The 24,942-nt window shown below is 32.4% G+C and overlaps 1 protein-coding gene across 5 annotated transcripts; it reads left to right on the forward strand.

The window, feature by feature from the left end:
- The first annotated feature begins 493 nt into the window (after nt 1-493).
- LOC114167093 (glycine--tRNA ligase, chloroplastic/mitochondrial 2) lies at nt 494-24,479 on the forward strand. Of its 5 annotated transcripts, none has more exons than XM_028052034.1 (36): nt 494-880; nt 986-1,036; nt 1,719-1,786; nt 2,745-2,826; nt 2,938-3,001; nt 4,810-4,865; nt 5,000-5,077; nt 5,321-5,395; nt 5,476-5,546; nt 7,671-7,787; nt 7,908-8,009; nt 9,613-9,751; nt 10,800-10,883; nt 11,119-11,205; nt 11,532-11,633; nt 11,716-11,779; nt 11,878-11,933; nt 12,667-12,738; nt 13,581-13,663; nt 14,372-14,420; nt 15,769-15,831; nt 15,927-16,016; nt 16,096-16,182; nt 18,465-18,536; nt 18,624-18,682; nt 19,389-19,482; nt 19,775-19,993; nt 20,133-20,227; nt 20,695-20,785; nt 20,946-21,050; nt 21,133-21,171; nt 21,798-21,887; nt 22,691-22,792; nt 23,281-23,362; nt 23,585-23,682; nt 24,029-24,355. In XM_028052034.1, exons 1-36 carry the CDS (start codon nt 626-628, stop codon nt 24,125-24,127), a joined length of 3,240 nt encoding a protein of 1,079 aa, XP_027907835.1. In that variant the 5' UTR covers nt 494-625; the 3' UTR covers nt 24,128-24,355. The 5 variants fall into 5 exon arrangements, with proteins under 5 accessions (XP_027907835.1, XP_027907836.1, XP_027907837.1 ...); XM_028052035.1 differs by having other exon boundaries at nt 495-880; nt 23,597-23,682; nt 24,029-24,479; XM_028052036.1 differs by having other exon boundaries at nt 495-880; nt 9,613-9,739.
- Nucleotides 24,480-24,942: the final 463 nt, after the last annotated feature.

Consider the following 24,942-nt stretch of genomic DNA (forward strand, 5'->3'; position numbering starts at 1 on the left):
TCTTAGGTGAAGTTTACACATATTTTATATATTACAATACATGATATGATCTCTCACTAAACTATACATTTCAACATAATATAATCATGTCTTATTTTTTGTTGATGTAAACTTTTCAATACATCTCTCACGCTACAAATTAAAAAAAATTAAAAAGAGGAAAGTAAGTGACATGATGCCGAGACACCTCAGTGAGATAAATTATGAAGAACTCTGATATTATTTTAAGAAATATAGTTAAATAAATATTATATCCAATTATATAATTATTTATACATTTTTCAACAATATAAACCATTCATAAATGCTATGGCACTCAAATTTACTTAATCTTTTTATAAAAAAAATGATTAAAATAAAAGTAATGAATACAAATTTTCATTAAAAGTCAGGCATATTCCCTATATAATATAGAAAAATACACAATAACCCAACTTATTTATTAAATTTGAAAAGATATTTATGGTCACCCAACCTTTGGTGTAGTGTAGTAACGGTTTTTGTTCTTTGGTTCTATTTTCAAATAGTATTTGGGAGAACAGGTTCTGCGAATGGAACGAAAAGCTTGAACTTGATAAACCCTATCTTATCCCCCATTTCTGGAACAACCACCCGTGGTCGCGCCATGGGAATCCTCGCTTTGCCCTTAGTCATCTCCCTTCTCAAACCCCACGCCACCACTCGCCTCTGCCTCTCTCACTCCCTCCTCCGCCGCCGCCACTTCGCCACCACCGTCTCCGCCACCACCACTCCCCATTCCCCTCCTCCACCTCCACCTTCACCTTCGCTCTCACGCCACTCGTCTGCTTCAACTCAGTCCGACAATCGTTCCGCTAACCCCCCAACCCTCACCTTCCAGCAAGCCATTCAGCGCCTTCAGGTCTTTGCATCAACAGAATCACATTATCCTTCCGTTTTTTCTTTTAAATTTATCACGAAGACTGTTCGATGGTTCAATTATTTTATCTTGTACGGGAAATTGCAGGAATACTGGGCTTCTGTTGGATGCTCCATAATGCAATGTAGCAACACAGAGGTAGTTAAACTAGTTTGCTGCATTGTGACTCGTCAATTTGGTTCAATTGTCTTATAAATGTATCGATGGTATATTATTGAGTATATTATACTGACATCGCCTGAGTTTGTTTTTTTTTTTTTTTTTTTTTTTTTTTCTTGAGATTGGACACGGTACCTCTCCTGCTTTTTTATCCTTACACTGACACATACACCTCATATAACATTACATTAACCTTTTTTAATTGTTTAACAAACATTGCATCCTGTACCCTACGAAGGAGGTTATTGTGAATGTTAAATAAGGAGGGGTTACGTGCATCTCAAAAAACCTCAGGAGTGTTAGTGTAATTTACTCTATATTTTTTACTTCAATTTTTGTGAATTGTATGTGGAAAAACTCTTACATTCACAATCAATAGGAAATTATGTTAGGTATGACTTTTAAGTTATTTAAGTAGTGTAAGTCAACTAATTTGTACGCAATATGTAATTGGATGATAGTGTATAAACTCTTCGCTCTATCAATGACTCAATGCAAGGACCACTTTCTCTTAATATATGATATTATTATTGTTGTTGTTCTTGTAAATGTTGTATACTTTTAAGGGTTGGCTTCAAGTAGTGAGGTTCAGTTTGAACTTGGAATTTGCATTGAATCTTCTTTCATACCATTTTTTTTTTCATTTTGCTGTATTGAGCAGGTTGGAGCTGGGACTATGAATCCTCTTACATATTTAAGGGTTCTTGGCCCTGAACCATGGAATGTCGCGTAAGTATGTTTTAGATGTAAGTTATTGCTTTATGCGTTAGTTTTTAAAATATCCATTTTGTTCTGTCAAAGAAATTTTTGTAATGATTTTGAAATTAGTGCGCATGTCCTTCCCTGCCCTGAAGCAGTGAATATAATGATTACTGAGTTCTATTGTTGTATTCTACTAGAAGCGTGTTTTGTTTTCTCAGAAAATACTTATGGTTTTAAGTAAACTTGTTTGAGTGGAAGCTATTTGTTCTTGTACCCTCAGTTGGGCTGTGACCATCTATGTTGAGCTATGTTGTTGGGCTTGGGATGGAGTGTCTATTTTTACATAGGAGGCATAGTGGTTTTATGAACTTAAGATTGAAGTGTTTGTGTTTAGTAAGCTTGAGACTGGGGGGCTGTGTTCCTTCCCTCAGGCTGTGATTGATCTATGTCGAGCTATTTGATCGGTCTTTGAATGGAGTGTCTTTTTAGTTAACTCGAAACTGAGGGTTTGCGTACCCTCAAGTAGATTATTATTGCTGATTTTCATTAGCGTGAATGATCAGTCCTGGAGTGAGGTATGCTGAACTACCTTAGCGTGGCCTGACATTGAGGTTATTGAAGTCGGCCATGGCCGTTACCTACATATGTAATTTTTAACTGCTCTCTGGACATTACAGAATCCCTCCCTGTTTAGCCGGAATATCTAGGTACCAAAATGACAACAAACTAACAGCTTGATTATGTGGATAATATACTGCAACAACTTGACTACTGATTGCAACTGCTTTTCTATAAATAAGCCTGGAATTATCATGTGAAAGGAACACACTTGAATGTTCTAGTTAAGACCTCAAGAGATTTTGACAAGAACAGTTCTTAATACTCATTTATTAAAATTCGTTAATTTTATTTATGAGTATGAATGCAGAGCAAGGAGGGTTTTGAATCTGAAATCGATGGTGTTTTTTTATTAATTTGATGTTAGGTATGTGGAACCTAGCATCCGCCCTGATGATAGTCGATATGGAGAAAACCCAAATAGGCTCCAAAGACATACTCAATTTCAGGTCAAGTTTGATGACATGATCAAATTCATAAACTTGTAGTTAAGCTTGTTTTTTCTTGAATGACTTGTGTTCATTTCTAGCATTGAATTCTTGGTTGTTTTCTGATCTCAGGTGATATTGAAGCCTGATCCTGGAAATTCTCAGGATCTATTTATCCGCAGCCTCACTGCTTTAGGTTGTAACTGAGACTGATAATCTTTGATTCACTTGAAATAGATTATATTTTTTTGTTTATCTGTTGACTTATGAGCATTAAGCATACACATAGAAAACTCGCTTGACAATGGAAGAGAAACTTACAAAAGAAGTAAGAAAACTCTGTTTTAAGAAAAAAACTAAGAGGCTTTGATGTGAACAAAAGCATGTTCCTTTCTATTTATTATGGTTTTGGGCGGATGTTTTACTAGTTATTTCAATTTCTTAAGCTTGTCGAGAGTGCACAGGCGCTATTAGTTTTTATATCATAGATGTCTTTGCCTCTTCAATGTGCATTCTAATTACTAAAGGTGATCTTTTAATTGGTTTTAGGATTTGTGTTTTGGGAGCTTGTTTCTTTAGGTTAGAAGGGATAATTTGTTCTGGGAGTTAGGGTGAGTTTGTTGATGTTTATTGACTGTAAGAATTTCAGTCTAGATTCATTTACATAGTTGGCACTAGTTAGAATATTACTCAAGTATGGATCTTACTGTTGTAAATGATGGCTGATTAGTTGTGTGTTACTAATTATCTGTTGTTTAACATGATGCACTCGTAATATTTCTGTAAACACTTCTTCTGCAAGACAAAAAAAGCAGAGGAGATAAAGGGTCTCCTTGTCTATCACCTCTAGAGCATGAAAAGTACCCATTTGGCCCGTCATTTATCAACACTTAAAGTTTAGCAGATTTTAAAATTAACAGAATCCAATTTCAAAAATATCATTGAAATATCATGCTTTTATTTTATAGATAAATTATTTTAATTACATCTATTTTACTTTGAATTGTTATATATTCTATTAATCTTACATTATACCTTTTGATATTTCTATTCAAATTTAAAATAAATTAAAAACAGCATATTTTTAAATAGACATAATAACACTTTCATTATGTTAATTAATGTAATAGTTGAAATATCTTGAAGTATATTTCTAAAAATAATAGTGTGATTGTAAAACAGACAATGTATTATGCAAAATGTTTAAAATTAATAAAAATAGAACAAATCTATCATCTATCAATATCAATGTCTCAAATTACAATCTACCACCTCAACTTAATAAATATTTTACCTTTGCTAATGCTTTAAAGCTTAAAAATAAATAAAATCCCACTAAATCTTAAAAACATAAAAATAATGAAGTCATGTCTTATGAGTGAATGAAGAAAAAAGTGTAATAAATTCATTCATGTCTTGTACAAAAAAGAGTAAAGAAAAAATTTAATAAATATTTTAAGTACAAAAATGGGAATAAATATAAAAGGTTTGAAGTTAGTTTTTGAAAAAACGCTACATCAAGTAGCATTTAAAAAAATGCAACAAGCTACTAAAAATAGCTTATTTATCAAACATTACTAATAAGGTCAAACAAAGAACAAAACGCTAGCAACTAGTTGAAGTGATGCCAAACATGATCCTTGTTAATGGGAAAACCTGTGTTGTGTGTCTTGTACTGAAATTGGGGACTAAAACTAGATATTTTTTTGGGTAACAAAATACATAATTCAGTGTTCTCACTCTTGAGTTTAACACCTCTGCTCTTTGTAATCCCAATAAGGGAGGTGAAAATGGTCTTACTGCCTCACTGTTTACTCCCCTTGAAATTAAGTTACTGATATTCCTTAACCATTGCAAATAAGGTGAAAGAAATTTAGATTAATTAACTACTAAAAACGAGATAACAGTTTGAAATTTGTGCAGTTCTTATTATACCCTATTTTATCCATTTTCCACTTCAAAAACTCTGAATATGAACTTGTGGAGTGCATAAATCCTTGATAGGTATCGATGTTACTGCACATGATATACGATTTGTGGAAGATAACTGGGAGAGTCCGGTAATGTTTATTGTTCTGCTTTAAATCTTTTCATGCTGCTTACTTAAAGGAAATTTAAACCTTTTTCTTTTTTGTGTGTTTTAAATCTAATAAATTTGTGATGTCATCCATATGGGAATTGAAAATGTATATAGGTTCTTGGTGCTTGGGGTTTGGGCTGGGAAATTTGGATGGATGGTATGGAGATTACACAATTCACCTACTTTCAGCAGGTATGTTTTTCTTGCCATGACAGAATTTTTATTATTATTTTGTAATGGAGAAGAAAATTTATAAGAGAGAAGAATATTCTGCTTAAGAGAGATAGGGACTTTTTTTCTATAAAAAGAGGGGAAGAAAACAGATTTTTTATTTACGGTCATTTTCCATGATTCAGCCTTTGAATGCTTTTCTTTTATTGAAACAAAAAAGATATGCCAATTTAATTTCATGATCTCAACTCTCTCTCCCTCCAGGCTGGAAGTCTCCAGTTATCACCTGTATCTGTGGAAATTACTTATGGCCTTGAGCGTATCCTTATGTTACTGCAAGTAAGTTGGCTAGTTCTCTTTTTTCTTCAACCAATCTCTATCACCCATAAATTAATTAAGTTTCATAAATTTTGTGATAGGGGGTTGATCACTTCAAGAAGATAAAGTATTCTGATGGAATTACATATGGAGAGTTGTTCTTGGAGAATGAGTACTTGATCACTCTAACCACTGGCTTTGATTTGCATTTCATTTTATTTTTTTGTAGTGAAATATGTTGATGTCATAAAAAAGTAAATCTTTCCTTTTTATTTGTTATATTTTATTTTACATTTTCTCTTATAACATTCTTAAAAAGTATAATCTAAGCTTGCTAAGGTAAGGTTTGCACCACTTATGTACTATAATTTGGTTTTATCTCTAGTTGATGTAGGATCTCCAACACACCCACTCACGCTGAGTACAAAACATCTTGAGCATGGGAGTAGGGTGGGTTGATAACAGGTGGCACAATAAGTCTAATAAATCTCATTAAGATATGCTCTTATAGGCTTTGATACCTTTTTAGAAAGTGGACTTTACGTCTAACACAACTTAAAAGAATCAACTTTTTAGGTGGGGTTTGCATCCCTCTTATTTAGTATAATTTGGTCATATATTTAGTCAATGTGAGATTTCTAACACACCCTCTCTCTTTGAGGGCTGGATATCTTGAGCGTGGGAATAGAGGGGACCTGATATGGGGTGATACGATAAACTTAACAACCTTTGTTAGGATAGACTCTAATACCAATTTAGAGAGTGAACTTTAAGTTTTGCTCAACCTCACAAATTCGACTTCTAAGATGAGATGTGCATTAACTTATATACTATGATTTGGTCATATTTTTAGTTTATGTGGGATCTCCAACACATATCAAAAACATTTTGATGAGGGGAAAATGCTTATGGTTACATGGCCATTTTCTTGGTCTGAATTGGTTGCGAAATGTAAAGAAGGTCAAGGAAAGTTAAAAAGACAAATGAAATGCTATAAAGCAGGAAACTACTTTTTTTCAACTAAGAGTTCATGTTTTGAAATGAGAGTTCTGAGAAGGGCAAAACATCCTAGTAAGACAACCAAAGTACTGGAAGACAAGTACAACAAAGTTGAACACATTAGGTCAAAAGACTTATAGTTTGGGGATGGAAGAAGAGAGGAATACAAGTGATGACTAAAGGCTGAAGAGAGGACATCTTTCTCAATTTTGTAGTACCCCACTTATTATAATTGGGAAAGCAGAGAAAAACAATTGAACTGTGTTATGCTTCCTCTTTCATTTTCCTCATCTTAATTATTTCATTTTTCACTGAAGAACAACAGAGTTTTGGTTGTACAGTGCATGAATGCAAATGCCTTGTTGTGGAACAGCCTTTACTAAAGTGCTTAGAAAGATAGAGGAAGATTGGAATAGAAACCCCAGTAATTGCATAGATGAAAATATTGAAGACTCTGGCAAGGGTTGACTAAACTTGAGCGTTAGGTAATATATTGGGGTATCACAAATAGTTAAGATGTTTTGTTGTAAAAAATGGGGGATGGATACAAATTGTGTATCAGCCATGAGATACATCTCTGAGAGGTGCTTAGTAGATAATTTTGATTTAAGATGATTAAAATATATTAATTTTAGATGCCATGTTGATACATGAACCATTCTAGTGGTTGTTCATCCTAAATTATGAATATGTTCACTGGTTATCCTATTGGGAAAAAAATTAGGTTATAGGCATCCGATGTCTAGCAAAGGAAAAAGTTAAGCTTGGTTTTATTGTTTACCTTTTTGCGAGTGTCCCCCTTTTTTTGTTATAATCTCCTCCTCACCATTGATATATTTGTATTCTTTCAAATAAAAAATTATGACATTTAAACAACTGTCACACTCAAGCTTCCAAGAATATATTCTCCTCCGTGTATGTGATTTTGAATTTGATTATGCAAAATGGGTTGTTTTAGTGTTTTTCATTACACATACATTTCATTGCAGTTGATCTTTATAAATTCTTATAAACTTCAATTTTTAAATAATGCACAATTATATCATATTTCAATTTGAAATTTGTTAGAGAGCTTAATGATATCAGTTGATATGATTTCTTGAATTTGGCTTGGCATAACTCAACCTGAAGCTCTACTTTGATGATACGTATATTCAATAGTGGATCTCAACATTTATAATGTACAAATCTCAGTTTTTTTCACTTTTACTCTTATTCTTATGGGTCACTAATTTGTCTTTCAGTAATATTGATTTTTTTGTTGATTAGTGGTGACGATACTTTTTGTCCTTTCTAGGAAGGAAATGAGTGCATACTACTTGGAGCATGCTAGTGTTGATCACGTTCAAAAACATTTTGATTTCTTTGAGGAGGAAGCTCGTACCTTACTTTCTTCTGGCTTTGCAATCCCTGCGTATGTTTATGACTTACATATTCTATTTCTCGGATTTTTTTCCTCTCATTATCTATTCAATATGTTTTCTGTTTCTTCTCTGTCTCTGCTTCTGATGTATATTTTACCACTACATGCTAGGTATGATCAGCTTCTGAAAACATCTCATGCTTTTAATATCCTAGACTCCAGAGGCTTTGTTGGAGTAACAGAGCGTGCTCGCTATTTTGGCCGCATGCGTAGGTAGTGCTTGTTGCCTGACTTGTGAAGCATCTATATATATATTTGTATCACTTTCATAATTTGGTAAAGTCATAATCACAATTGAAAATTAATCCTTGAGATTGTCATGATATTGTCCTGTGAAAATCTATCTGATCGAAAGTTGGATACATTGGTGATATTTTGTCTAAAGTTCTTGTCTTTAATGTTATCATCTATGGTATTCTTGTTCAAATGCTGAGACAACTCTGTTCTTGACTTTTTTTTTTGTCTAGTGCAAAATATTCATCACATATCAACCATATTTGGAAATATAGGATTCATGAACTTTAAGGCTTTTTGTCTTGTCTCCAAAATAAGAAATTTTGGAAGAGTAATATTTTTTTATGGCCCAGACTTGTGCAATTTTGATATAGACAAGATTGAAAGTACACATAGTTATGATGAAAATACTGTGTTATTTCTTCTGTGGATACATGTATTTGCCTGATTTGAATTTAGGAAAGTGCAGAACTGATCCCAATTCCAATACGATCTCTGGATCCTTGAAAGAATACCCATGTTTACAAGATAAAACCTATACTAGTAACATATAATTGCAATTATTCAATTGTTGAACAAATAGAAAAAAAACAAGTTGTTTCGTCAAAAATCTTTCTTTTCATTCATATATTTCATTTCAGCAGATGAAAATGACTCATTAAAAACTACAATTTTTTGCTTAACTGAACTGAATCAAGAAATAGGTAATGCCGTGTATCTGAGAGTCCTTGCTCTCTACCTCTTCCATACCTCCCCATTTGTTGTCTTTCCCCTTCTCCTTTTATATTTGTTAAATTACAAAGTTTTCAAGGGATAGGAGAGAGGAGAAAAGAAAAACACATTATCCTTGAATTATTAATATGATTTGCTACAATGATCTTGTGTATAAGACTAAGCAACTAACCCTCTTGATACTAATTAATAACCTCCTAATTCAACTTAAAGAAAAAGAAGCAAATCGTGATAATTACTAAAAGTATGAACACTAACCCTAGGAGATGATATTCTAGGATAATAGAACCAATCTTTAAGGACAATTTAAGATACTCTAAGGTAACAAACTAATCCTACGAAATAATTTGAGTAATAAATTAAAAATATTTTCTTAATACTCTAACTGCATTCACACAGGAAAGAATTTCCATCCGTATTGTTCCTCTTTATTGCCTCACTCTCAGGAAAACTGTAACATTAACCATTCCCTCCTATTATTATCTCAACACCCCTTCACCTTCCTTGCAATCTGCATCAAACATGAACCATTCTGTTACTGAGAGGAGAAGATCCTGTGCACTCCTTCCTAAAATTAAACTTGGCTTCCTGACGGATTCATGCTACTCTTGCACAGTAGTAATTATACACTATTTTCTAGTTTAAAACACACTATCAGGGATTAAATGATCATCTAGTTAAGTTATTCTATAGCACCTTAGCTCGAATCTAGTGTTCATTTGAGGACTTTGGATTTTTTAGGGTTTTAGTACTGTTTATTACATTAGTCTATAGTTATTTTGTCATCTCTTATGCTTCTTTGTCAGGATTCTCTACATTTTATGTTTTTCTCCATCTTGGTTTTCTCCAGTTTGGCTCGCCAATGTGCTCAACTTTGGCTGAAGACAAGAGAGATGCTTGGCTTTCCCCTTGGTTTTATCTCTGAACCTGATCATTTTGTATTGCCAAAAGGAGTTTTGGAAGCTGCATGTGGGAAGGTTAGTTTGCATGTGGGTCACTCCCATCAACTTATCCCGTGTGAAATTTTGATGTTAATAGTGCTTGAGGCAATTTTTTTTTTTTCCTTTGAAAATTCTGTTTCTGATTTTCTTTATAGGTTTATCTGTCCTTTTTTAAATTTATTTGGTTAGAATAGGTCTTAAATAGGCTTTATTGAGCAACTCTTCCCTCTCATTTATTGTATCTGAACTACCACTATTACTATAAGTATGAGAACCTACAAGAGGGGAATTAAACTCTAATATATTTCTTTTCCCTTTCGTTTATTACGGTATTAGAGTATCGCTGCTTGGTCACTATCTGCTATCCTTTGCATGACTTTCCTGACAAGACAGCTAATATTTCCAAATTCAAAGTTGTTGAACCAAAGTTATCTAATGAAGAATATTAGAAATATTTAAGGTTGAAATCCAACAGTCTACCACAATCATTTACAACTAGGAACATGTTAACAAATTGCATTTCACAATATCTGCACTGTCAAAGTCCATGAATTGAAGAAGTGACTCACCTCTCTAGCAACAAATAGAATATATGGTCTTGTTATATTGAGGTCCCTACAATGATGCCTAGGCTTTGTACTGGCCTCCCATGTCTTGTTAGTAGTATATATGACCTCGTTACATTAGAAGTATATCACTTCATAGGCTTGGCTGGTTTCTCCTGGAATGTCATTTCCCTCAAATGTCTGAATTGTATTTCCTATACAGATATATTGTAGCAGAATTGTTACTGTTTGCTGGTATTCTTGCTTCAAAGAACATTCCATCTTGTATTTTATTTTACACGTACATATTCTGGATGTAGTTTATTTGATGATTAACTCAATACAAACTTTAGACTGCATTTATGACCTATTCCTGTCTTATGTAAAGTATTGTCAGTAAGAATGGTGTGATATATTGAGAAACTTAATCTTTTAATATTTAGCTTAAGCAAGAGTATTTTTACTGATTATTTTCCTCAAATTTATTCGTATACTAATTTAAATGTGTATATTAATATTAATTTAAAATTCTATCTTTTCTCTGCTTATAGGTGCATGATCATTCCAGAGTATTTGTTCTTGAAATTGGGACTGAAGAGATACCACCTCAAGATGTTGTTGATGCCAGTAATCAAGTATGACTTGTTTTCATCTAATTAAAAATCATGAATACAGTAACCTTCAATTTATCATTTGTTTAACTTCACATATGGATTTCAAGTGTGTTCTTTTTCACTTTTTACGTGATATAATTTATAAATTGTTTCAGCTATTTTCTAGGCAACTATTATTATATTTGTATTATGATTTTTCCTGTGAGTTATTATTATTCATTGTTTAATATGGATTTTACTATGCTGGTCACTGTAGCTGAAAGATTTAATGCTGCAACTGCTTGAACGGCAAAGGTTAAACCATGGTGAAGTGCAAGCATTTGCCACTCCACGTAGATTAGTGGTGCGTGACTAAACTTTATCTTTCATATGCAATTCTTTTTTCTTGATGCATTGCATTTTACTTAATTCCTCACCCTTATTGTTCCTACCCTCTAAGTTTTATCTCATTATAATCTATGTTCTGTATTAAATGATAAAATCTTATGTGAAGCATTTGCAATAATTCCTTTCAAGATTAATAGACAGTATCACCAAAATGTATGGATAGAATCATAAATTCAACCGAAGAACTTTATGTTTTGTTCTTGCATAAAATATTCAAATTTTATAATTCTTCAGATATGAAATGACAGTAATCATAAACTTTTCGTATTGTGAATTTCACAGGTTGCTGTTGAAAATCTTTACACAAAACAGGCTGAAAAGGAGGTTGAAGTTCGAGGTCCTCCTGTTTCAAAAGCATTTGATCATGAAGGAAATCCAACAAAGGTTTTACAATGCTTTAGGTTTTTCTTTTTATCCTAAGTTGATGTTCATGAAATGGTGCCTACATTTATATTATTTTTATCAGGCCATTGAGGGTTTTTGTCGTAGATACTCTGTACCACTGGACCTAGTATACAGAAAGGTCGATGGTGAGTATTCAGAAGCAACGACTTGTTGAGTGAGTGTATTTTACTGTTAATATACCTCTGTATAAGCTCAGTCCTGTAATAGGTACCTGATGTTGCAGGAAAAACAGAATATGTTTATGCACGTGTAAAGGAGTCTTCAAGATATGCTTTGGAGGTTTTTGTTCTTTATTTCTTTGTCTCGCCTTTTTGTGCGTTTTATGTGGTCTGTTAAAACAAGTATTGCAAATGTGAGTGTCTGTTTCTTAAAGGTATTTCCTTAAACCTTTTAATCCTAAACCAATTAAATAGGCCAATATTACTATGACATATTCTAATAATATGATTTATAAATGTTGTATGCAGAGTCAACTGAGCACTTCATTAAATGAAATGAAGCTTAAGATAATAGTGCAATATTGTACCCTTGGTTTCACTAAAAAGTGCTTTGTGAACTTAATAGTCTTAAAGACAACATTTTTGAGACGTATAAACCTAAGGGACTGTAGAGAATACCAGCTGTTTTGATGAATCAGTTTTGATTATGTTCAGTTAGTTACCTATGTTAAAGTTGGGAAACTGATTTTGATAGAAGTTCCAACTATCATAACACATTTATGGATATCTAATAGTTAGCCAAAGATACCTAATTTCTTCTATTTACGGTTATACCAGTCATAAATTTGCTTAGTCTTTCCAATTGTTTCTCATCTAATACATAATAAAAGGAAATTCAAGGCAAATTCACTTGAGATAGATTCAAGGGCAAGTTCTGACTGCAGTTCCATGATATGATGCAAGAGTTTTGAGATGTGAATCATACATCCTGTCATCTAGGGTTTATTTATCTTGCTTCTTACACATTTTATAGGAAAAATGCTACAGCCACTGATTTGTTCTACTTTTATCAGGTCTTGTCTGAAGATTTGCCTGCTGCTATTGCTAAAATTTCATTTCCAAAGACAATGCGTTGGAATTCTCAGGTATGCTAAATTTTTAAGTGGGTATAACTAGGCAACACGACACTTTATCAGCATAGATCATAAAACATCTGAAGATAGATAGCTTTTGTCGTGAACTAACTAACTCTCCCAAAAGCTAAGTTGTTAGGTGAATTGAAGATACATGAGTAACTTTTTATCTAAGACCCCCTCTTATGCACAGCCCTTTTGTGCTTCAAACATGGACATTGCACGGGCCCATTGTCCATCATACCTGTTCGCTGATACTGAATTTTGACTTTTAGTACTTGAAAGAATGGGGGCAACAAACTACCAATCACATGATTATAGAGACTCTGATGTCATATCACAAACCAACACTTCCGAAAGCTTAAGTTATTAGGTGAAGACATTGGGATGATTTTATATTACATTTCTGGAGATCACTAGACTTAGGGATGGTTTTAATATTAAGTTTCTAACATAGTGATTAGTATATACTAATAATAGGGTATTGATAATAAATGCCCTAAAGGTATATAGTTAAAAACCATTGAATACTCTCGGTTACTGAAAAGAACAAGTATTAAATAACTTGTGTTTTTAATATAATCAATGTTTTTTCATTAAATATTTTATACTTTTGTTTCCTTAACTAGTTTATTAGGACATTCAATTTGCCTGTTGTCATAGAACAGTCGAATGAGAAGCAGGAAAAAGGAGTGAATGTTGACTCAGAGGATGCATTGGACAAAACAAACTATTCTCTGCATCATTAAGTTATAAATAATTGAAATTCATATAATGCTATCATGGGGTTTTATTGTGGAGTGAAGGAAATCACAGGTTACATGAATTAACATGTTTTGAAACTTTTAATGCAGGTGATGTTTAGCAGGCCTATCCGTTGGATTTTAGCTCTTCATGGAGATGTAGTTGTCCCATTTACGTTTGCTGGGGTGACAAGGTAATTTATTCTTTTTAGGTATTATCTCTACTTTGCCCTCTCCTAAACCATGTGTCATACCGGACTTTGTGCCTTTTTTTTGTCATAGACACCATTTCAACAGAATTCCATGTGAGCTGTATGCTTACTCATAACTGTTTCCATGTCTTTTGAATAGATTTTATAAACTAAACAGTGTTAGCTGACCCCCTATTAAAGAGGTGCTTACTAATTAGTCTAAGTTGTCTGTTTGTAACAGTTAGTCAATTAGAGAGGAATATAGATGGTTGAAAATTATTATAAACTGGGTTTTTACATTGCGGTTTCAGTGGCAATGCATTACATTATACTATGTTTTTTGCAGTTATGAACAGTGAATAATAACGTCGGCTATGAACAGTGTGAACAGTGATGGCAACAAACAATTCTTATTTATGTTGTTGGAATAGCTACTCAATAATTACTTTATTCATTTCTTTTCACTTATCATCCCTCAGTATTTTTATTATACTGAAGATGGCTCACCAGAAACAAGAATATCATGAGGGAGTGTGAGATTTCTACGTAGCGAAAAGTAAAAAGATCAAAGAATAAAACTAGGGAAATAATATCTTGGCCAATTATTCCAAGGCTTAGCTGACACACAATTTTATTAAGCTTTGTGTTGTTTATTAGTTTATTATCTGATAAGTGTGAATAACGATTTCCATGTTTGTATATATTATACAGCGGAAACATGTCTTGTGGTCTTCGTAATACTTCTTCAGCTGTTGTCCAGGTGCATGCCTGAAGCACACTTTTCTACAACTGCAAATTAAGCTTGTTTTCTTTATCACTCTCACTTTTATTCTATGACTTTTAGTTTGATGCATGGTTGAAAGAACATATTTCTTTGAGAAATATCTGTCCATATGCATGTCTGATTCTGTATGTGTCTAGTAAAACCCTTCCATTTGTGTGTAAATTTATACCAATGGTTCCAGATCGCTGCTTCATGTAGAGAAAGTATCAAATCTGACATGAACAAGGGCAGAGGATAGTAAAATCTGATTTAATTGATAGGAGAAATTCACATAACTATATTGAGATTAAAACTTATATCAGTGTACTCAGAAAAAAGTTAAGAATATGTCTACGGCTTATGATGAAAAATCTTTAATAAACCCAAGATATAAATTAATATAATTAATCTTTCCAGAAAAATGTTACAAAGTGGATCTGTGGAGTTTTTCTCATGCTGATGTATAATTCTGCCCGTCATATGCAAGGAACATGTCGACTCAGGTAAATTTAGAACATTTATTTCTTACTAGAGAATTATAGGGAGATATTAAACATAAGATTTAAGCTTCGGCTATGAATGGGAAGAATGCCTGAGGTATTATTTGTGATAGAATGATGCCCCTGAACTTAAAGCTGTAAAGACATTTTGACCTCGTGGTCATAGGACCGACAGTGCAGTGGTTATGTCACAGAATGATGTTGGGTCATAAAGTGCTAACCAGAACATAAATTCTATTTGGATGATGACTTTTGGTGGATGTGTGGTAAACCAGAAAAGGATAAGATTAGTAATGAATGTATTAGATAAGAAGTTGGGGGTGGCACCTCTTTACGTAAAGATGATAAAAAGTTGAACATGTGAGAAGAAGACCAATAAAAACCCTAGGTAGAATGGTTGATCAAATTGGATAGTTCAAAATATTTAGAGTGGAAGTAAACTCAAACTTAAATTGAAACCTTATAAGAGGATTTTGATTAACCTTTTTAAGGAATTGTCTTTTGATAGAACAAAATGGTATAATTTGATTCATATAATTTGGTTGAGTTAGCGAGTTTGTTTTTTATTGTTTTTCTTTGGTTAGTGTTTGCTTTAGTTTCTAACAGTCTTTGCAAATTAGTTTTTTTCAATTCTAGTCAGCTTTATTGGTGTCCATCCATATTGTTTTTGTACCTTGAGTTGGGATGATTGCATATGTCGTAAAGATATATTTACATTAGTATGTGTGGTCAATATAATGGTTGCCATACTTTTTGTTTTCTTTGTTCTCTATTGTATCCTTTTCATTTTTAATAAGGGACTTTTACATTCTTTTACATAAGGAACCATGCTATATTAATCGCAGGTGGAAAAGGCAGAATCTTATTCAGTTGCAATTAACAATGCAGGAATCAAAGTTTCAGTTGAGGTACAATTGATAAGTTGTTAATAAAAAAATTCATATATACATGCATATATATAATTGCAAATATATCTAAATAATTAGATTGGGTACTTTTTCAGGACCGTAAGAAAATTATTTTTGAGCAATCTAATGCATTAGCAAAAGGTGTAAATGGCCAAATTCTTATTCCAAAAGGTTTGCTTGACGAGGTAAAAATTTTTGTTCCTTCTAATTAATGTTGTTCACGTGCGTTCACTTCTAAGAATTCCCTTTTATATTTAATATTAGGTTGTAAATCTTGTTGAGGCTCCTTTTCCCGTGCTTGGAAAGTTTAAAGAAACCTTCTTAGATCTTCCAAAAGATCTTTTAACAATGGTGAGCATTTCACTTTTTTCTGGCTTTTTAATTTTTGTTTGGAATCCGTTTCTGTTGATCATTAAGCCAGTCCAAATCATAGTTCCATCTCAGATTGGATGATGTCCGCATTCTTATTTTTTTTTTTTAGAAGTGATATTGCAGTATGTAAAATTACTCTATGCTTGTTCTTTGTAATATTTAAATTGTGCCCTTTCTTATTTTGAAGAGAATTATTGGAAAACCACCTTAATTGTGGTCAACTCTAGCCTGTTGGGAGAATTATTGGAAAACCATCGTATTTATATTCCTAAATTAGCTTTCCAGCCTTGTGTACATGTGTTAGGTGCCTCCTCAAAGAATAGAAAGAAGATAGAGAAAAACATATACTAAGACTCTTCTTTCTGTATTATTTTAGCAGTTATCAACTCTGAGCATAGAATCAGCTTACAAAGGAAATCTCCTCCTTTTACATAGGGCATTCCCTGTCACAACAACTGAAAACTCTCCTTCCCCCTCACCCCACAAGATAAAACTATATATGGACTTTCTCGGAAAGTCTCACCCAACTAAACTTCTTAACTATTTATATTTCTAAATTTCTTTCTACAATACACTTTCCACTCCTTCTCATTACTTCCATGTCTCACATGACTGATGTATTCTTGGCATAAATGAATGAAATCAATTTATTCTACCCTAAGTCCTGAGAGTTAGATACGTCACTCTTCCGTTTTCTGTTTTTCCTTCATGACAATTGCAATTCTCTAGTCTAAATATAGGTGTCTGTAACAGAATTTCAACTCTTTTCTGAATGTAAATTTTCAATTTTAAAAGCAGTTTTTTATTCAATAGGCATTGTATTATATCCTTAGATTAGATCAAATACTAAGAAAAGGAAATTCATCAAGAAAGCAAATTAAAGTAGAGAGTTAGAGAAGGCCTGCGCATGTGAAGTAAAATTAACCAATATTAACAGCACCAATTATTCTATACATTTACTTTTAACTACTATTGAAGTAAAAATTAACAATATTTTAGATATATAGTTCACCATGAATTCAAGTGAATGCAATTGGACATTTTCTAGATGTAAGTTAATCATTCCTTATTTTAGAGAAAATTTGCTGCAGTAGAAAATTATTACAGAACTGGGACAGCACATTACAGACATGTTGGGAGAAAAACAATGAGAGACCTGCACTTTTTGTAGTATGTCACTATTGTCAATCCTATTCATAGAAGCCCGGACAAAAAAATGACATTAGAGGGCTGAGTTTGCAAATGTGTTTAAATTGTAAGGTAACTATCTATAACATGGAACTAAAAATGTTATTGCTTTCAAAATCAGACCTATTGTTGAACTAGTAAAGACACCGGTTCTTGATTTATTGGTCTAACTATTCAAAATAGTGAGAATTGGGTATGTATTTTTCAATGTTATATAACATGTTTTGTGGCAAAATATATGAAATCATATGAAACTGTTATGATAAAAAATTGAGTGTCTTTTACCAAAGACAAAAATTTGAATAACTATCTTGACCTAAGGTGAAGAGCACTACTCAGGTCAAAATATAAAAGACAAAAATTTGAATAACTCTCTTGACCTAAGGTGAAGTAAAGAGCACTACTCAGGTAAAATAGTTTGCTCCCTTGACCCTGGGAGTTAACATTTAATTTAATGGTAAAGTAGCTACAAAAATAATAGCCGAATAACAAAATATCTAATGTCTCCTATACAATAATATCTTTTAATAAAATACCAAGTAGTCACAAGACAGACTTAGGTCCAATTTTTGGGTCCATAAACTTTAGGTCGGCATTGGGATGTCTGATCCATTTTCGTGAATCAGGTTAGGCTCTTGACGAGGATGGTACAAAATCCAAGTTAGGTAAAACTATAATCTAAGATAAAAGGATAGTTGAAATTGATAATAATTGTAAATAAAGCAAATTTTATTTAAAAATGTACATAAACTTTAATACAATTTCGGATTTAATAAAGAGTTTGCATGATATTACCAAGGAAAGTTGGCAGAGCAGTGATGAAGACTAGATTCAAGATTCTGAGGGGCATCGTTCAAGTCATGAGGAAGTATTGAATTTGTTATATAACTTGAAGCTTTCATCAGTAAAACTATGTCAAATTCAGCAGTTTGTGGTTGCACCAATTTAGTGGTTTTCAGCACCAACTGTCGGTTCTGTTATATATATATGTGTGTGTGTGTGTGTGTGTGTGTTGTGTGAGGTTTTGAAGAATATGGAAAATAGAAGCTTACTATTGTGCACCATGCCCGCAGGTTATGCAAAAGCATCAAAAGTATTTTGCTGTATGTGATGCAAATGGACAATTATTGCCTTATTTCGTTGCTGTAAGTTCTTTCCATTAATTAGTCTTCTAAAATAAGTAGCTTCATATTTTGAAATTTTATTTATTAAATGGCATGGTATTTTCTCAGGTTGCAAATGGAGTAATTGATGAGACTACTGTGAGGAAAGGAAATGAAGCTGTGCTCAGGTGTTCTTTTCTCAACTAATTGTGTCATATATTTTATTGAAAAAGAGATGCCCAGGCTCCTCCTGGGTTTGGTGTCCTTGACGAGTTATCAAACATTTATTAGTTGTTGGTTGTATTTGATGGCTTTTGTCAAGGGCAAACTCTCCTTACTGTTTAAGCTAATGGTAAAGATACATTAATGGTTTTATCTTTCGAGCACAGTGCTCCTTAGGCTTGAAGCTGAGAAAATACACAATACCACTCTAGTTTGTGCTGAAATTAACTTCATTTAGAAGAATTGAAGCAACATGAATGAAACTCTTGACTACTTGGACTCAAAGCTCTAATACCCTTTAATGGTAAATTTCATCTTAAAGCCAATTAGCATTAGGCAATGTTATCCAACAGAATATAATCCAACAATGTGGGACTTTCCAGCACCACTCATCCACAGATGCCTACCAAACAAAGCAGGCCTATCAGAATAGACAACTATCAAGATGAGTTAGAGGCTTTAATACCAAGCTATATTTCAACTTAAAACCAATTGACATTGAGTAGAGTTGTCCAATATATATATATATACATAAGAGACTTGCCTTAATACCGTTTCTTCAATTACTAAGAATAAAATTAACATATTTGAACAATGTAATGTGCACATTTCATATATTTTTTTTATTTAATGGAGAAGGCACATCAAAATCTGTTTGGATTATATTTGTAGAGCTCGCTATGAAGATGCAAAGTTCTTTTATGAGATGGACACTCGTAAGAGGTTTACAGAGTTCCGAAAGCAACTGAAAAACATTCTATTTCATGTAAGTTACAAATTAAACTTTTATTGAAGTGCTTGTATGTAAATCTCACAGTAATCAAAATATATATAAAACAATTATTCTAATTTGAAAGTTAAATAAATAGGCATTTATCATTTTCCATTAGTCATTTTTTCTTCTAAATCAGGTCAAATATTGATTCAATGTTTATACTGAGAAGGAATTAGGGGAAAGTCAGGAAATAAAGACAATAATAGTTTTATGTGCAAGTTGTTGAAAATATATCTCTTAACCTCTCTCATCTTGCTTGTTTGAATAACATGGAATGAAACAGGAGAAGCTTGGGACCATGCTTGATAAGATGACTCGTGTTGAAAACATGGTTGCTGAACTAAGTTGCATCCTAGACATCAGTGAAGATGTGCAAGATATTATCCGTGATGCTGCCTCTCTTGCAATGTCTGATCTTTCCACTGCAGTTGTCACTGAATTTACCTCACTTTCGGGAATTATGGGGCGTCACTATGCCCTTAGAGATGGATACTCGGAGCAGGTTGTTTAACTTTTTTTTTTGCTGTATTCGGTTATCTGAAATGTCATGTTTTACCACTGCAATATTTAAAACTTCATTGGATCATGTTTGGTTGGTAGAAACATAATTTTGCTTTTCCTTGTCATTTATCATCTTGCAGATTGCAGAGGCCTTGTTTGAGATCACACTTCCTAGATTTTCTGGGGACACGCTTCCTGAAAGTGATGCTGGCATAGTTTTGGCAATTGCTGATAGGTTGAGCTGATGCCAGAATTTAAATATCTTACCTGTTTCTTTACAGTGATTGCGATTAATTGGAAGATTTTTTTTAGATATTTTCTGGCCAATCAGATTACTACTCAAATTCAAAACAAAAAAATACGATAGGAAAGATTACAAAGAAAAGTAAGGATAAGAATAAGATCAGTAAAATGCTTGTCTATTCTAAAGGTTCTAGAATTGATTCATTCTAAAATATCCTAATAACTTCAACAATAGAATTTTCCTTTATCTTGACTATAACATTGATATAAGAATAAATAAAGCTATCCTATACTTTCGGAAGTCATGTTTCCACTAATTCCTTAGTGTTCTTATTTTTATTATGGAATGTTCTTCATTGCAATGTGAAATGAGTTTACGGTGCATGTTATAGTGGAATATGTCCAAATGATATTGACAACATAGATCTGAATCTTACGAGATATGATAGTTTTCTGCAGATTAGATAGCCTGGTAGGTTTATTTTCTGCTGGTTGTCAACCTAGTTCCACAAATGATCCATTTGGTCTGCGAAGAATTTCATATGGTCTTGTAAGTACAACATATATTTCATGTGTCTAATATTTGTTAAAGACTTCAACTATTTCCTTTTATATCGACACTCCCCTTCCGCCCTCTCTACCCCTCCTGCTAAAAGCAGAAAATCTATAAACACAATTCCTTGCACTCAGAGATGCATTTTATACTCCAGGTGCAACTATTGGTGGAAAAGAATAAAAATCTAGATTTTAAAAAGGCCCTGGAACTTGCTGCAGAAGTCCAGCCCATTAAAGTAGATCCTCATGTAATCGATGATGTAAGATGAGATTATTTCGTAAATTCAATTTCTGCTGCTTCTTGTGATTGAAATCTGATGAGACAGTTTTTTCTTTCTTTAGGTACTTCAATTTGTTACACGAAGGTTGGAGCAATTTCTGGTAGGTATTATAATCATAATATTTGGTCCTTTTCTTGACTACAGTTAAACTTTTCATACCGTTATCTTTTACCTCAAGTATTTATCTTTGCTTCTTTATGGCCAAATTAACTTCAATTGTTTTACACACTGCTCTTAGCAAAATAAGGTATGTCTGGTAAGGGAAGAAGAGGGTGCAAATGGTTTGATTTTGATTTTTTTTTTTTTTTTGGGGCAAAAAAATGTATTGTATAAAATCTAATTCATATTACTCCTTAATTGCTTCTCATTTAAAACAGCAAGGACTTTACACAAACTAATTAATGGATATTTATATTAAGTATCATGGTTGGATGCAACCTTACCTTATAAGTTAACTTTGTGAGGTTAAGTTCTAAATCCACTTTCTAAGATGGTAACAGATCCTGTTTTAGCAAAGTTTGTTAGAACTTATCGTACCACTCGATACCTCACAAATATCTAGTCTCATGTTCAAAATGTTGCATGAATGGATGTGTTAGAGAGGTCCCTCATCGACTATAAATATGATTAAATTACGGTATATAAGTGGGTGTAAATATTATCTTATTGGCTGGTTTGTGAAATAGTTAGACCTAAATTCATATTTTAAGAATATTTTGTTAACAGGTTGACAAGGGGGTGAATGCAGAGTTTGTGCGGTCAATCCTTGTTGAAAGAGCAAATTTTCCCTGTCTTGCAGCAAAATCAGCATATAAAGTAAGTATCAATCTTTCCTTTTGCTCCATATTTCATAATGCATTGATGTATACTTAATTGATTTCGAGGTCTCTCTTGAAAGTTTCACGTTAATCTCTTTCCTTGATTCCTCAATCTAAATGATTTCGTATGCAAAAAAGCATGCAATTAGGGATCTTCTTTTGTATGCTCTTTGTAAGCATATCCGGGACTAGATTAATGAGTACTAATGTTGTAGAAATGTCCTTAGTCACACCTCCGACATTTTTTTCACCAGTAGTTATTTCTGTCAAGCATGTATTGTATAGTCTAGATATAAGTCACACGAACAATTTTATTTTCTCTAAGTCAATAAAAAACATGTGTAGATCTCTTTCTTTGGTTTGGTACCATTTCACCAATCCCTGTTGTTGTAGACTTTTGATATAAAACCAAATCGATTTTCCATAGTCCTGGTATCTTAATCCATGCTTATCAACTTTGTCCTAGTATCTTAATACTCTTGATTATACAGAATTGGAATTGAAATTAAAATTAGCTAAACCACAATTCAAATTCTTTCCTCCGAACAGACCTTTAGACATGTCTTAGATTCTTGGTTTAGCACTTTAATGTACCAGTTGGCAGGGATATAAATTACAATTTCTATAGAAAAATAACTGTTCATATGTGAAATTAAGGACCAAATGTTACTGTAATATGAGTAGTCACATGTTTCTGAAATATGGGAAATATTAGGTTTGCTAAATGATGTGATAACCACAAGTCTTTAGTGTTTTTGAATAGTAATTATGTACTCATGATTGTTTACAATGTTGATTTAGATGGAAAAATTATCAAGAGGGAACCTTTTTCCTAAAGTTGTTGAAGCATACTCTCGACCAACTAGAATTGTCCGTGGGAAGGAAGATGAACTTCATACGGAGGTATGCATTTTTCTTATTTTATTGTAAACACAGGGGCAACCAAATTACTCTCAAATCTGAGTTATGCATAACATAAAAGCCACCAGATTAAAAACTAAATTTAAGAGCTCAAAGAGAAAGAATTGTGGTTAGATTTCATTGGTAAGATCTGAAAAGTACAACACTTTCAATAACTTTTTATTCAAGGTAAATTTCATTAATCGAACAGTTTCTGATATTATCTTGATGATCATGTATATTAAATTTCACTTAATTCTTTTATTAGTGTGTTATCTTTTTTTGTAATCAAACGAAAGAAGGCTATGGCATCACTACACGATGCAAACCTTCTTAGAAATAGTATAAAAGAGAAAGCAATACAGAAATAGGGGTCATAAACATATCTCTATCATGAACCATTTATTTACGAGTGGTTTCTGCGTTTTTCTTCTACTATGTCTATTATTTTGACATTTATCTTCTCTTCATTCTTAAACTTACTTGATTAGGTGGATGAGGCTGCTTTTGTGACAAATGAAGAGAGAGTTTTATGGAACACGTTTTTGTCTGTTAAAAAGACTATCCATCCTGGTATTTCTTTTTCTTTCTATATGCCCCGCAATTTTTCGTTTATAGTTGATATTATGCACTGATATAGTGTGCGCTTTTATTTTAGGCAATATAATTTTCTTTTAATTTGGCACTAGATCTAATATAATTTTTCCGAAATTCTGAATTACTGATACAGTGTGCGCTTTTACACATTTCTGAATTTCTTTTTCATTTTCTTTATTATGATTATGATTCTTATTTTTCTTTATACAGGTCTTGACATAGATGATTTTGTAGAAACTTCATGTCAGTTGATACAGCCACTTGAGGATTTCTTTAACAATGTCTTTGTAATGGTGGTACGTTAATCTTACTGTACTTGTATAATTACATATCAGGCGTTAATATATTTGTGGCGACTCTTAATGCAAGCACTTTAATAGTTTTCCATGTGAATTGAACGATCAAGACTCATTACAAGATAAAATAAGTCCAGGAACAAAATTTGTTCAGAAATATTAGGCCTTGATATTGCACAGCTTTTCTTTCAAAAAGTTATTCATGGTATAAAATTAGGATTTTTCTTGTAGTTACTCTGTGCTTTGGACTGTAAAATTTATCTTGTATATTCTGCAATTTGAGTTCCATAACCATAATATAATATTTTTAACAGAAAGTATAATTTTCTTTCTGGTGTTTTCATAGGACGATGACAAGATCAGAGTAAACAGGTTAACTTTGCTAAAAGGAATTGCTGATCTTCCTAAAGGAATAGCAGATCTCACTATCCTACCTGGATTTTAAGGATTCGTAAGAAGATTATTTCTTTCTCTTAGAAGACCATATTATTTTTTGAGGCTCCAAAAGTTCTTGAGCAATTATTTATTTATTTTTCACCCTCTTGCTTTTTCTGGTCGAATTTTTCCATCCTGCTTTAAGAGTTTCTTTCAATCCATGAGTCTGTAAATTTCTGTGACTGATTTGTAATATTCTTCTTCATAGATGAAATAAAAGACAATGTACTTTTTTTAATCTTCGAATGTATCTTTTTAATTGTGCATTATTTGTGTTTATTACTTTTTATTTGTACTAAAACAAATACGCAGGGCAGGTATTCACATTAAATTAATATAAGAAGTGTGAATGTAAGATAAAATTACTCAAATATTTCTAATTCAAAGATTGTGATAAATATAAATTATAAAGACTTATTATGGTAATTGGAAAGTTTGCTGAATTATTTGTATATATTGCCTACTAAAAAAATGTTTGGGCTTTTTGTATCTATGACCCATAACTCATAAAAAGACCTGAGATTACTAAATTGCCTTAAACGTTTTTTAAAATTCAGATTGATACACCAAAGGAAAATTAATTTCTTAAGATAAGTTATACTACAAAAGCATTCAACACCATTTGAGAAAGACTTTTATGAAATCAATTTTACAATATTTTGACACTTTAGAACACTAATAATATTTATCATTGCAAAATGAAAATTCTGAAATCGAGTAGAATTAATAATATTTTCAAAAAACATCTTTCATTTATCATTATAAAATGGGTTAAATATATTTTTGTCCCTTGATTGTGAAAATTGAAATAGTCAATCATTCAAA

Source organism: Vigna unguiculata, chromosome 10 (assembly GCF_004118075.2).
Source record: "Vigna unguiculata cultivar IT97K-499-35 chromosome 10, ASM411807v1, whole genome shotgun sequence".
In the NCBI taxonomy this organism is placed as follows: domain Eukaryota; kingdom Viridiplantae; phylum Streptophyta; class Magnoliopsida; order Fabales; family Fabaceae; genus Vigna; species Vigna unguiculata.